The following is a 15,223-nucleotide window of genomic DNA, read 5'->3' as shown; positions in this document are numbered from 1 at the left end:
ATAAATATTTAATCGTCACTGACAACCAATTTGAAGAATTGTTTTATTAATACATAATAAAATAACTAATGAAATAAATTACTATGATCAAATACACCTCACAGTTTATCATTAATATATATCATATCAAATGGAAGTAGTACAAAATTAGGCATTTAAAATACCAAAATAATGAACTCTTATTTCAATAGCACTTAGTCTCTTGAGAAAAAAAAAGGGCAGTGAATTTAATAAATAAACACGCATTATACCTTGGAAGGGTGACAGATCAACATCAGCCCAGTTGTAGCTGCTGGCGATGCGGCAGCTTTCTTTTAGAGCATCCAGGTTGGGGTACCAGTCACTGGGAAGACCTGCAGAGAAAACAAGAAGGTAGTGAAGGCCACAGCAGAACTCATCTGGATGTGCATTTCCTGTTTGAGGCAGCAGGGGGAGCCATAACCCTCTGCTACAGGCCTGCTCTCTGAAGTGTGCTGCACTTGCTTTGTTCTCATTAGAGTGAGCTGTATAAATCAGCCAGTGATTTACTGCTGACTGCTCCAAAGTTGCCATAAATTTCTTAATCTAAAACAAATGACTGTTAGAAGAGGCCTGAATAAATCGGCCTGTCAGGGCAATGCCAGCGAGGAAGGAAGTATGCTGAGGGTTCGAGACAGAAAGCAAGAGGAGAAAGAAGAGAGACGATCAGATAGCAAGAACTATCACAGACACACACAGAGACTCTTACCGGTGTTGCACTGCATCTGTTGCTGGGCAGGATGAGGCTGGTGGGAGAGATTCTGGTGCTGCTGCTGCTGTTGCTGCGGCGTGTGCTGGCCGTGGGCCTGGTGCTGGGAGGGATGCTGCCCGTGCTGGCTGTGTTGGCTGTGCTGGGGATGTTGGCTGTGCTGGCTGTGCGCCGTGTGCGGGTGCTGGCTGTGCTGGGTGTGAGGGCCATGCTGGGAGAGGTGCTGTCCGTGGGGCGAGTTGTGGGCCGAGTGAGGGGGGTGGGAGAGAGGCACCTGGCTACCGCTGTTGGGGATGTTGTTGGGGTGAGAGTTAGTGATGCTGTTCTGGTTGTTGTGAGGGTGGGCGCTGATGGTGCTGCTGGGGGAGTGTTGGTAGGAGCAGGAGGTGTGGGTCTGCTGGGACGACTCCGAGGGCATACCCATCAGACCTGTAAAGATCAAACAGAGATGGCATTAATTCTGTATCTGATCAGAAGCCCTTCCATCATGTCAATGTAAACTATTAATTAATACTCAAATCATAGCCACTTCGTGTTAAGATTCAATGTGTAGTACAGTAGTAAACATGAAGTAACAAAGCACAGTATTTATTTATCCTGTGGTTATTAATTCTTACATTTTAACTTTTTCTCCAATAGTGTTAAATAACATGTTAACATTAGTTATTTTAAATTCCAAAATAAATAAATTATATATATAATATATATAAAAAAAAATCAGAGCCCGCGATAACCGAAAATTATTATTATTTTTTTTTTTAATCAGTGATGGAAAAATCTGAAGGCCGTCTGTCATTTTGACAGATTACACTGAGGGTGATCTATTGAAAATTGTAGCTGCAATCCCACCCCTGTCCAGAATTGCGATTTATTGGAAGGAAGATGCACTATGTACTGTTCATTCATCAACTGAAAACAGCATAGACCAAAAGATCGATTGTGATTTACAGTAAGAATCGATATTGGTTCATTAAAATAAGAATCTATTAAAATCGAGAAATATTGTTTTTGTTGTTGTTTTTGTTTACCCAGCCCTAGATTATTTTGTTGCTCTTAAACACTACGGCGTTGTCCTGTAGGTTCATGATTAAAAATGAAAATGTGAACAAAAATAGAAGCAATTAAATGTGTTATTCTATTTAAAATATGAAAATTAAAATGACAGGTAATAATAGATTATGACGGAATTTTTACGACCCTGTCCTGTCCCTGACGGACAATGTTTAATTCTAGCGCAACCTCTGAGATATATATATTTTTGCCAAAAAGTAGAACCTTTTTGGCAGGTTATATTCTTCATCAGGGATTAGGGCCCTGTGAAATCCATTTTATTTTTTCCCAAATAATTTTTTTCCCTGTTTTAAATTTTTTTATTTGTTTGAATTTCTATACTCTGTTTTAATGGATAAATTAAAAAAATATTCATCAAAAAGCATATCTAGTTACCTGAAATCAAGGAACAATTTAACAGCAATTTATTCTAAGTTATTTTTTCTTTTTTCAAATTCTGCTTTATTTTTACCAAATTCTGTTTTCCATTAATTTTCTGGATTCCATTTGAATGGTGTCATTACATTTAAATAATCAAAAGTATCTCTAATTAATTGATTTTACAAAAAACTAATTTATTTGACAGACATACGCATTTTGATTTAAGTGTACAGACCTAGTTTTGATTTATTCATCCAAAATTTGGCAAATTACACGACTACATTACACAGTATTCCATTTTTATGACCGGATTCCGAGATTCCGTCTGCGTTTTCCGCATTGTGGAAATCATAGGGCCCTAGGGATGCAGTAAAAGACTAACAAGGCACAATAACCTTACAGAATTAGTCTATCTTTTAGTTATTAATCTTACATTTTCTAATAGTTTTACAATAAAACATTTGCACAAACTTACATTTAATGATATTAATGTTTAATTTATTTCTATTTGTAGTATTTTGTTGCTTTACATTTTATTTATTTTAAAAAGGCACAATCATTCACAGCCTTTGTTTATCTACTGGTTATTAATTGAATTGTTCATTTATACACATACTAAGAGATGTTTAACATTAAAAGTTTAAAAATGTTAACATGCACGAGCAAACTAACAGTTAACAAAATGATACATTTATATTTTTTTATTTTGATTAATTTAAAATATAAAAACTATTTTTTATAAAAACAAAAACCACATCAGTTACAAGTAATTAGTAATAATATGCAAATGTAAATCAAACAAGATGCATGTTTACTGCCATTGCACAACACTTAACTTCATTAACTAAAAGTGTTACGTAAAAACTGATGGTCATGCATACTTTGGTTAACCAAGCCAATGTGCTTGTGTATGCAGCATGAGTTTGACTCCAGCTTGCAACTTTTTCTGATCTCGTTTCCTATACTTTCCATAATCCTACCTTATCCTGTCCTTCACTGTATTAATCAGTGTGGTTAAAAAAGTCTTTTTAAATTTCACCGGGGTGCCGAGACGGTGACTCAGCACAAAGTCGTCGTCTGCTCTCTTAAATCGCACCACAATATCTCTCTCTCTCTCTCTGTCTCTCCAACTTTTCATTTGTGCAGCAATTGTTTTGAACTAGTTTCTAAAAACGCCTGACAAGCTTCCAACATCTGCACACTCAATAGCAATCAGCGAAGCGTGCGGCTCACGGTCTTAAGAGGCCCTGTCCATCATGGCGCTGGCACTGTAAACCTATTTCGGTGGAGAGCTTTTAGAGCAGACTGCGGGCCCAGCATCGCTGCAATCGCCAGAGAACACTCATCGGCGGGGTGACAGGGGTGCATCTCTTATCAGCAGAGAAAGCCTATTGTCCAACCATGGGAGAGCACAGAAAGCAATTAGCTAGCAGCCCCCCTGAATAATAATGCGAGTTCATTACCTATTATCAAAGCCAGTGAATTAGCTCGGTGTCTCCAGCAGTGGGGTGTGAAATCCTCTCGCCAGCTTTATTTGCTCATTTTAATTGCCCAAGCTTGTCTGACTAAGAGATTTCACTTTTATGCACATAAAAAGGTAACAACTTTCAGCTAATGAAACATAGATGATAGATTAAAGAAGTTCACTTTGGAAACATTAACATGAAAAGCATCTGATTTGAGCAAAGTAGGTTAGACGCGGGGGCTCGTCTGGCGTTGCGTGCAACCCGCTTGTCAAGTGCTTTTTGTACATCAGTCAATCAGATTACAAACAATAGGAATTAACTTCTAAAAGACAGGCAAGCTCGCAATGAGCTAAATCTAGCACTGCACCGTTCCCAGATATGATGGGCTGGCATTTGAGTTGGAAAACTCTCTTTTAATGAAAAAAATCTTACAGTACATCGAGTCAACGCCTGATTCATAAAAACGCACACAAAAATGGCTGCTAAATATGACCTAAAGAAAGCATGAGGGCTTGTTAACGCTGTGTTTTCCTAATAAATCTGCACAGTACATAATAAATTAGATATAAAATATTACATTTATAAATTACATATTATACACCTATATTATAAACTATATTTTAAAACATAAAGTTAAATAAATATTGTGAATACATATTTATAATGAAATAAGAACAAATAAGTTGGTATATAAGAATAATAATATAAAATTACATTATAAATGAAATGAAGCTTTTTATCCATTAAGTTACTTTCTTTTGACATACACCACCAGTCAAAAGGTTTTTGATTTTTTTTTTTTTAAAGAAGCCTCTTCTGCTCACCAAGCCTGCATTTATTTGATCCAAAGTACAGCAAAAAGTCAAAAAAATTAAATATTTTTACTATTTAAAATAACTGTTTTCTTTTTGAATAGACTTTAAAATGTAATTTATTCCTGTAATTTCAAAGCTAAATATTTAGCATCATTACTCCAGTCACACAATCCTTTAGAAGTCATTCTAATATTCTGATTTGCCACTCAAAAAACAATTATTATTATTATTATTATTATTATAATGTTGAAAACAGCCGAGTAAAAGTTTTTTTTGTTGATAAATATAAAGTTCAGAAGAACAGCATGTATCTGAGAATTGTAACATTATAAATGTCTTTATCATCACTTTAGATTAATTTAAAGCATCCTTGCTAAACAAGTATTCAATTAAATTTCTTTCCAAAAAAAAAAAAAATTATTTTTTTTTAAAAAATATTTTATATATATATATATATATATATAAAAATACTGACTCCAAGCTTTTGAATGGTATAGTATATAATGTTACAAAAGTTTTTTTTATTTCTGATGAATGCTGATATTTAGATCTGAAAAAAAAAAAAAAAAAAAACTCACCAAATTTAAAAAATGATAACAATAAAAATAATAATAAAAAAATTGAATGATTTCTGAAGGATCATGAGCCACTGAAGACTACAGTAATGATCACAGGAATAAATCACATTAAAATATATTCAATATTCAATTTTAAATACTAAAAATATTTCAAAATGTTACTGTTTTTGCTGTATTTTGGATCAAATAAATGCAGGCTCGGTGAGAGACTTCAAAAACTTTTGACTGGTAGTGTGTAATATTACATGTACATATAATTATAATTACCTATAAATATCATAACGATTCTGCCTGTAAATATGAAAAAGTATAATATTATTATATATTATAAATAAATTATTATAAGTACTATAACAGTATTTATTTTGCAACATATGGCACTGCAGGCACACAGAGAATCGGCACACTCCGAATTCTGCAAAACTGAACAGTACCACACATTCTCCACTCTGTGCATGTTGGTTCATTAATTATTTTGGCTGATATGATGATGCTTTCAGCTACCAATAAGACTGAAGTACTCTTGGCTCTGCAAGCTGCACAAAAACTGCTTATGTTTGTTCTCAAGCGGTCTGATGTCCGAGTGTAAAACTCACCCTGTTGGTTGTAGGACTGCTCAAACACAGTCTTGTAAAGGCTGCGGAAGGAGGCACTGAGATCTTCGAAGTCGGAGAAGAGCAGCTGCTTGTCGCGTTCCGGGATGTTGTACTGGGCCTGAGGGGCCTGCTGCAAGCTCATGGACTGGGACACCGGCTCTGGATGACTCGTCACCTGAAAGGGGAGAAGAGGAAGAACACAAGATTAGCGACAATGACAGAAATCAGCCTTGCCACTCCGAACGGCGGCAGCGCCGCTCAGCCAGGCCCAGTGACCGGCAGATTAGAGCTCAGATAGAACATGACAGCACTGACTACAGCACTCAGCATCACGGCACAGGAAATGAACTGCCAGACACACTGCAGTACAATATGCAGGAGCGAAATCTCAGGCGCACAAACCCCCTCCAAATCTTGACCGTTTATTTACGAGCACGGCTGAATCTCTACATAACCACACAGCCGTGATCAAAACAGACACGTCTCCGGAGAGTCTCTCTGAAGTTGTTTTTACGGCTATTTATTCTGTAATTAACAGCTTGGCGAAACTAACTGAGCAACGCAACCGAAATCGACAGCGAGATCATAAAAGCTTGCCTGCAAAAAACAGGCATTGATCCATGAAACAAATCTTTCTAATGATAAATATCCTTCTGACTAAGAACAGTACAGGTTTGCCCATCAGAACAAATTAGGTTGTGAGTCTAAACTCTCACGTAAGTGCTTCACTCCAAATGGGATCTGCTCACTGTTTTGAGTCTGAAGAGATGCCTTTCATGCCCAGAATGAGTGATTCATTGAATGGCTCCCAAGGCCTCCATAATGCCGAGCATATTTGTGGCGTACGCAAGGGCAGAGGCTCTGCCATGTCTAGCTCAAGACAACAGTGTTTAACAGACTGGAGAGGCTGGCAAAACAGTCATCTGCCACTCTGAAAAAGTCTAAATCTAGCAGTCGGTGCAAACTGGCGAGGGGAAATTTATGTATCTAAACACGTCGCAAAGCTATCGCAAACAAGTCCCGTCAACAGATAATTGTTAGCGGCGGTGTTTCCTACGGTGTCTCCCTCTGATAACTGGTTCCAGGATTATAATACACAAAAACATTATTTCTTTTTTTAATTAAAATACCTTTTACAGCAACAAAACTTGAATATCTTACACTCCACATCTCATGCATTCAGTACTGGCTCACTGAAAATGAAAATTTAAGGGAGCCAGTTCAGTTACAAAATGCAGTAGTCACTAACAGCCAAAATATGCATATGAATGCAACCATATTTAGCACTGAACTGACAACTATATTAACTTTTGGGCTGACACTAATAACAGGCTTTCTACAGATATGAACAAGTGACCTTTTTAATACCACCTTACATGAAATTTAAGACCTAAACCTGTAATGGAAATACACGTTATATTACATACATATTTGTAATATTTAATGTGTTGAATGTAAAAAGTAAGCTAAATTTAATTGCTGTCATAAAGGATATTTTTTACTATGATACACAGTGAACTTTTCATATCAGCAGACAATATTCCACGCAAAAATACCACGGCGCTGCTTTTTCATACTTAAATCTGTACATTTTTATATACCTTTATAAAGGCCTATTTTTAAAAACTTTTTAAATGTATGCATCACCTTTCATTTATTATGCATTATTATGTACCCCCTTGTAAAATTATTACAATTTATCAAATTCTATAGGGCTGTTACCAGTCATATTAAATAATTTACACTGCAAAATTACAACTGCAATAAATGTTATGAGATTAATGTTTTAAATACATTTATAAATATACAAATAAGAAATGTTTGGGGGAAAATGTATACTTTCATACATACTAAACTATTAATAGGTGGCGGTAAGTCACTAAATGAGCGAGTCATTGAGTCGTTCATTCAACTGATTTGTTCAAAACGCTGAATCATTTAGTAACAAACACCGCTTGGAGAATGTGCTATACTTCTGCTGTGATCCTTGTTTGAAACAGTTTTCGTTGGTGAAACAGAACAAAACAGTAAATATTGTGTCTAAAATGCAAGTAACTTAACTACTTGACAAATTACTTGTGTATTGAACTAAAATCAATTTGCCATTGTGAGAATATTCAGAAAAATTGCTCCCTTAGTACGTTATTGAATTATATCATGTTGTAAATAAACTACACATGTTGAATTTTTACCTCTTTCTTCAGAGTTTCTTTTTGTATGCTGTTACGCTCATTTGTTTTGAAGTCTCAGGCAATGCGATATTGATATCAGAAATTTACTATACGTTATCAATCACTGTTTACGTTGGATGTATTAAAATTAGAAGAATCATTCTTGCGTTTCGATGCTTCACTGGTTATTTTTTTTTCCACTTTACTTTTAATCAGACTGTTTGTTCGGTCAGGCAAAAAAAAAAAAAAAAAAAATCGCCCTGTCCAACGATTGTAAACAGTCATTGGGTCCATCAGACTTAAGATACTTTAGCAGTAATGTGACCAGAAATATTTAAGACCCATCAAATCTGAATTTAAGACATTTCAAGAATTTTTAGGGACCTGCGGACACCCTGTGATAACGATAATGTTATGGGTGATAACTAATAAATGGTCAAAATTAAAATTCCACTTTATTTTTAATTAAAAAAACAAAATAAATCATTTTAAATACTACATATGAATTCAGACATCACAAAATGATCAAACACAGTATTTGTTAAAGTATAAGATTACATTTACATTCAAAATTCACAGGAAACACTAGATAGCACTAACAAAAAACCTGCGTAAGGAAAGTCCTGCTTGCATACACCATTAGCAGCAGAGACTAATTGTACACAAGAATTATGAGCAGTGGGAGTCAGATGACACACTATGCATCACTGTAAAGATGAGCGCATATAATCTGGTTATGTTCAAACAGACTACAGTGCTCAAATCAGCTGGATGGAGCAGAAAAAGAGAGACAGAGAGAAAGAGAGAGAGAGAGAAAGAGAGAGAGAGTATTGTCTGGCCCACTGAAGTGAATCTATCAGTGTCTGTGCCGGATCAATGCTGAGAGCCTGGAGCGAGAAGCATGCGGGGCTTCTAGGGGACCACAACAAAGAAGCGGCTTCTCTGGTGGGAGGACATCAGAGGCAGCGTCTCTCTTTAGCAGCGCTCCAGCAGTATGAGCTCTGCCTTTCATTCCCTTAACCTCTGTGTCAGCACGCTCCCATGAACAGGCCTCCATACTCCGGCATTCTGACAAACGCACTGGAATCTTGCTGCTTCTCATAAAGCGGCGCTCCGCAATAAAACTCAGCAAATTAAGAGACTGCTTCAGGTTCACGAGAGGTTAAAGAGCAGAATAGTGGCTGCAAAGTTCGTGGAGAATTGGAGTCTTACCGGTGTGTAGCTGTGCACGCTGCCCACGCTGTTGAGATTAACAGAGGCCAGACTCTGGTCAGATAGGCTATTGTTAAGGCTGCTTCGAGGGCTGTCACTCCCGTCCTGGTCAGGGTTGTACAATGCCACCTGGAAATCAAGAAAGGAAAAGGGTTGACTTACAAGAGTGCTTATGATAAAAATCTAGCTTAAAACATGCATGTTTTGTGTACATGTTAGTTTCACACAGTTACGAAAAAAATACCTTGAATAACACCAAAACATTTATTTTATGACACTAAAAAGAAAAACATATACCTTACACACTGAATACACAGTGTACACATTTTAATTGAATTAAATTATATTATTAGTATTATTACTACTATTATTATTACTATAAAAAAAAAAAATAATAATAATGAATTATTATTATTATTATTATTAATTTAACAATATTTTTAAATAATTATAAATATAATAATTATAAATTATTATTATGTTAATAATAATTAAAATTGTTGCATATAATAAAAATTATTATAATTATTATCATAATTTTAAATATTTAACGCTTCATTAACAAAAAACTAAACATTTATTAATATTATTATTATAATTATTATTATTATTATTATTATTATATTACTACTACTACTACTACAATAATTAAATAAATATTCATTTTAATAATAATAATAATAATAAATAATAGTATATATAAATAAATAATATGTAAAAAAAATGTTAATAATTATAATTACTGTATACATAAAAACAATTATAATAATGTATTTAAAAATATTTAACGTTTCATTAACAAGAAACAATTTTATTATTATTGTAATTATAATTATTACTACTACTACTAAAAAAATAGCATATATAATAATTATCAATTATTTTAATAATAATAATAATAATAAAATTGATTACACTAAATAATAATGTTAATTATTTTAATAATTATAATTATTGTATATATAAAATCAATTATAATAATTTATTTTAAAATATTTAACGTTTCATTAACAAAAATACAAAACATTAAATTATTATTATTACTACTATAAAAATAATAATAATATTATACATAATATATAATAATAATAATAACAATCATAAACAATAATATACAATACTTAATCATAAACAATATTTATTTTAATAATAATAGTACATATGAAAATTATTAGTTAATTACTAAGTAATGATGATAATTATTATTTAATAGTTCTAACTGTACATAAAGTAATTGTAATAAAAATGTATTTAAAACTTTAACAATTTAACATTTCATTAACAAAAATACTAAACATTAAATTATTATTATTATTATTTGAATTATATATACTTCTTATTTTCTTATTTTAATAATAATAAATAATTATTGTATGTATAAAATTTAATGGAGATTTTTCTTTATTATGATAACAGTTGTATTTTTTAACTGAATTGTGTAATTATTTTAAAAACTAATGACATTTTTAATATAAAACTTAATATAAAAAATATATATATGCATTAGGTTTTTTCATCATATGATATCAAGACAGGTGCATATTAAATATATTTTTTTAAATATATATTAAACATGCAAATATATAAAATTATTTTATATGAATTGGAATTCAGAAATACATATTTTTAAATACATTAATATAAAGGGCCAAAAAACAAAACAAAAAAACATGAGTAAGCTACTGTGCTATTTAATCTTTTGTCAGGTACATTCCAGTGGTTATTATGAGATGCGACAACGATAAGTCTCGGCAGCGCAGATACCACGGGTGGAGTGCTGAGGAAAAGGAGCCAATCAAACAGAAAGGTCTCGAGGGAAATTCTTATCCCTTTTCATAACGGTAGCGGTTGCGTCACATGACGTGTGCTATGCATACACCACACTGTCTGTACAAGAGTAAGGTCAGCGTTAACATGCTGCGCCCCACACTGTGGCTCATACGGAGGGAGAGCGTGGCTGGTGGCCAGCAAGATGATCTGCTGTCTCAGACGGCTGAGAGGGGAGAGCTCTCCTTCAGTAAAGGTCACGATGCTGGCAGCGTTGAAACCGTCAACTCGCGCAGCGCAAATTGGTTTGGGACAGCTCACAAAGGTCCCGAATGCTACAGAGACCCTGACCTTTCTGTGTGCGCTGTTGAATGCGCAGTTTTCCGAAGCGGAAGAACCTCCACTTCAAAATGATAATCCCAATTATCATTTGAAAAGCTGAACTGCAAATATGTGCTGGTTGCAAAATGAGAATAAATAAGGCATTGGAGGGACGTATGGGAATGAATATAATGAGCTCCTGGGAGAATAGTCCTACATTGACTTCGCCATGGTAGGAAAGGATGAATGGAATCGCAACAATGCTGGCCGTGCTCGCATCACACGCCGCATGTCTTGGCAGCAGCAGTGTAGTACTAAAACTACGCAACAAGTCCCAAGATTCACCTGCCTCAGTAAGGACAATCAGAGGCTTTCATGCTACACTTAATCGGTAGTTCCTGTGTGACTTTTGTACGCTAGACACAAAAGATGATATTTTGCAAAATGCCTCAATGCAAGTCAACATTGTCCACACTAAACCCCTATAGAATCAGTTTATTTTTTCCCAAATTTGTTTATTTTTTTTTCCAAATTCTGTTTTCACATTTTATTTGTTCTAGACTAATTAACTGAAATCATGAAACTTACACAATTTAACAGCAATTTATTCAAAGTTTCACAAAAATTAAATTTTTAAGACCCTATGAAATCTGGTTTACTTTTCTTCTCAAATTCAGTTTTATTTTTTACCAAATTCAGTTTTTCATTCATTTTCTGGATTCCATTTGAATGGTTTCATTAAATTTTAATAATCAAAAGCATCTCTAATTTTTTTTTTTTTTCATATTAAAAAAATGAATTTATTATTTTATTTATTTCCATTTATTTATAAACACTGCGTTGTGTATTTATGACAGCGTTTTATTGCCACGTTTAAAAAAAAATCTAAGAGACTAAAGTAATATTTCAAGAATAAAGTCAAAATATCACGAGAATAGTTGAAATACTACGAGAATAAAGTCGAAATACTACGAAAATAAAGTCTAAATATTTCGAGAATACAGTCAAATGTTTTAAGAATTCAAATCATAGAAATTAACACAATATTCTGAGAGTATAGCCCATATTGATTGAGATAAATTGCCAGGCCACCATATTTGAATATTGTTGCATCTGAGTGGCCGCATCATCTTACTGGGATGAGGAAGAGTTCATTTTAAGGAGTCGCGGAAACAGCTTAACATCAAGAATATGATATTTATTAACAGACTGAACAGGAACAAATTTTCATTCAGCTCACACACCCAATAGACATTCCTTTTGGGGGGTTGGGGGGGGGGTGGTGGCAAAGCAGCTCTCTTATTAACCCTTTTTAATACTACAGACGTATGTGGGACTATTAGCAGAAATCATACCTTGTGTCATACTCGCACGGACAGTAAGCTTTGAAATAATATTTAATGTCTTCGACTGTATTCGTCATTTGTAATATAAAACAAAGTCTCAGCTTTCAAAATCAGTTTTATAGCGAAATACAAACACCTTAAATTAATGTGTGTTTCAAGTTCTTTTATGTGGCGTGACAGATCGCTGTATTCATGTGAATCAATTCAATAAATTGCACTGTTTTCTTTGTATTTAATTAAAAACAACAAAACACTCTAAAAGGTCGAAGTGGGCTTGTTATACATTGGTTATATTGTTGTCTTTTCTGAGGTATGTAAGCGACTATTCACAAGCTGTTTATTCACGGTATAATACAGTAAATGTCTGGAAATAATATTTAACGTCTTCCATTCATTACTTGTAGCACGCCAGCCACCCAGTAATCACAATATTTTGTGCTTTGTTGCTTTTAATATAATACAGCTCAGCTTTCAAATTCTGTCAATTTTATCATGAAATACAAATTATAAATGTGTTTTGCCTCTTTATTTCAAGTTTATAGCAAGATATAAAAATGAAGGAACATCAGAAGGCATGGGAAAGAAAAAAAAAAGTACAGCCTAATTTAATTAAATGAATGTCTCATTGTAATCGGAAAGATGATTGACTTACATGCCACTTAAACTGAAGCGAATACAGCGATCTGTCACACCACATTAAAGAGCATGAAAAACATTATTGTAAGATATTTTGTTTGTATTTTGCTATAAAACTGTCAGAATTTGAAAGCTGAGACTTTGGAATTTCTCCCGGTGCTCTCAATCTAATCTGCATGCACAATAGGCTAGAATATACTCTCAAAATATTACAAATTAATTTTCGAAACATTTCGACTTTATTCTCAAAACATTACGATTTTCATAATCTTACATTTGTTTTTCATTTTTTAACATGGCACTAAAACACCATCGTATGTATTTACATGTTTCTGGTAAATAAGTTACGGTAAAAAAATTTTCTGGTAAACATTCCTTAAGTAATGTTTTAATAATTTTTTTGTAGTAGTAGTACTATCATAACATTAAGTAATATATTTGTCACAATTTCTTCAAGTTAAACCAAACTTTTATTTTGACGGGTTGCTGTGAAGACCTTTAAGTTTCTGTTTGTATATGATATAATAACAGTTTTTCTCAAATACTCACAAGGTGACTCAGAGTAGTTCTAGAGATTGTTTATGCATTTATATACTCGTATACTGAGTCGGCAGAGGCTGAAAACACCACGAGTGTCAAACGCACTTCAGTATGGTGTGTAGTAAATGAAACCGTGTGCCATTCGAAACTGCGCCACTCCATAATGTTCCGTGACATTACACGTTATGCAGTAAATTCCATATTCATGACTGGACTCCACGATCACATTCACCTAAATGAAAACCTACTGGCTTTCATCGTACTGCCATTTTCTGAAACCTAGGGTTGAGCATCTCAATAGCGAAAGGCCCAGTAGATTTTTGGTTGCCGCAAACGCATCGGTTCTGTTCCCCCTTGACTCAGCGTGACAGTAGATAGAAAGACACATTACAGATCACGGTCTCTTACAGAGAATTATCATTCAAGCAGAATAAATGTTTCCCAATCCTATTATTCCCTGTTCATCAAAAGAGCGGTGCATAACGGTTGCCGGGGCTGCACTGGATTGCGGGTGGATGGGGGGTTAATGTCATGGAATGATTTGCATATTATAACTCTTCCCTCTTTCAGCTATGTTTAGGCCTGGAAACAGTACATTACCAGAACAACTAACCCTGTGTGCAACTAAGCTCAGGCATGTCGAAAATTCAATCACGCAGAAAACAGTTACAATTATAATCAAAACCTGGTGTGAAGAACAAGTATAAATGTTATATGTAATTAAGTCATAAAAGAGGCTTTTAGCCGTGAGCCTTTCACCACAATCTATTTTTACTCCCTGTATCCATAAAGTATGATTTAAAGACCTCATCACACTGTGGTTTGTTCAAGGCCCAAAACGTAGACGCCTACATACTAACACTGTGTGCACGTCCGCGCACGCACGCACACACGCATGCACAGTGGTGGGAAAGTAACACGCAGAGAGAAGGTAAGGGGTGAACAAATCCATTGCAAATACTCCTGTGTGTTTGCTGCGGTGGAAAAGGAGCGCTATATTTAGCTGTGAATTAAAGTCAAAAGCCAGTGGAGTCTTTCATACGGGCGACTAATCTGCAGCATGAGACAAGGATTATGAAATCAAAGAGAAATCCACCCAGGTGTCTAACAATAACTCGTATTCAAAAGAAAAATTCTCCGCAATTTAAAGACAATGTTAGAAAAGAAAGAAAGAAGGAAAGAAAGAAAAAAGAAAGTCAATCCATCTTTTGTTTCAATCTTTCAATATAAAAAAATAAATATATAAATCTCTCTCTCTCTCTCACACACACAAATAATTTGATTATTTAGTAATAATTTCTACCATGTGTTTAAAGAAAATGTTAGAAAGAAAATTCACTTTATTTTATGGTGTCCTTGTTACACGTTACATGTATTTACTATTATAACAATAAATTATGAATAATTACATGCAAGTAATCCTAAGCCTAACCATATAGTAAGTACATGTAGTTAAGTAATATTACTCAGTACTTAAATGTATAATTACACTGTAACAAGGACACCTTAAAATAAATTGTAACTGAAAATTCTATAAAAATTCTATACATTTTATATTATACATATATAAACGTTATACACACCTACACACTACCTGGCAAAAGTTTTCTGATTAGT

At 33.9% G+C, this 15,223-nt stretch overlaps 1 protein-coding gene across 3 annotated transcripts in view; it reads right to left on the bottom strand.

Annotated features, from left to right (window-relative positions):
• foxj3 (forkhead box J3) overlaps positions 1-15,223 on the bottom strand; it is a 99,751-nt gene that overhangs the window by 9,876 nt on the left and 74,652 nt on the right. For all 3 annotated transcript variants that reach the window (XM_051122017.1, XM_051122018.1, XM_051122019.1), the window contains exons 6-9: positions 8,997-9,125; positions 5,614-5,788; positions 728-1,156; positions 252-353 (exon numbers count right to left, since the gene is read on the bottom strand). In XM_051122017.1, the coding sequence (XP_050977974.1) occupies positions 252-353; positions 728-1,156; positions 5,614-5,788; positions 8,997-9,125 (835 nt within the window). The remainder of the gene's footprint in view (positions 1-251; positions 354-727; positions 1,157-5,613; positions 5,789-8,996; positions 9,126-15,223) is intronic.

The sequence above is a fragment of the Labeo rohita genome, chromosome 11 (assembly GCF_022985175.1).
Source record: "Labeo rohita strain BAU-BD-2019 chromosome 11, IGBB_LRoh.1.0, whole genome shotgun sequence".
In the NCBI taxonomy this organism is placed as follows: domain Eukaryota; kingdom Metazoa; phylum Chordata; class Actinopteri; order Cypriniformes; family Cyprinidae; genus Labeo; species Labeo rohita.
The sequence above is the reverse complement of the archived record's forward strand: the minus strand, read 5'-3'. Positions and strand labels throughout refer to the sequence as shown.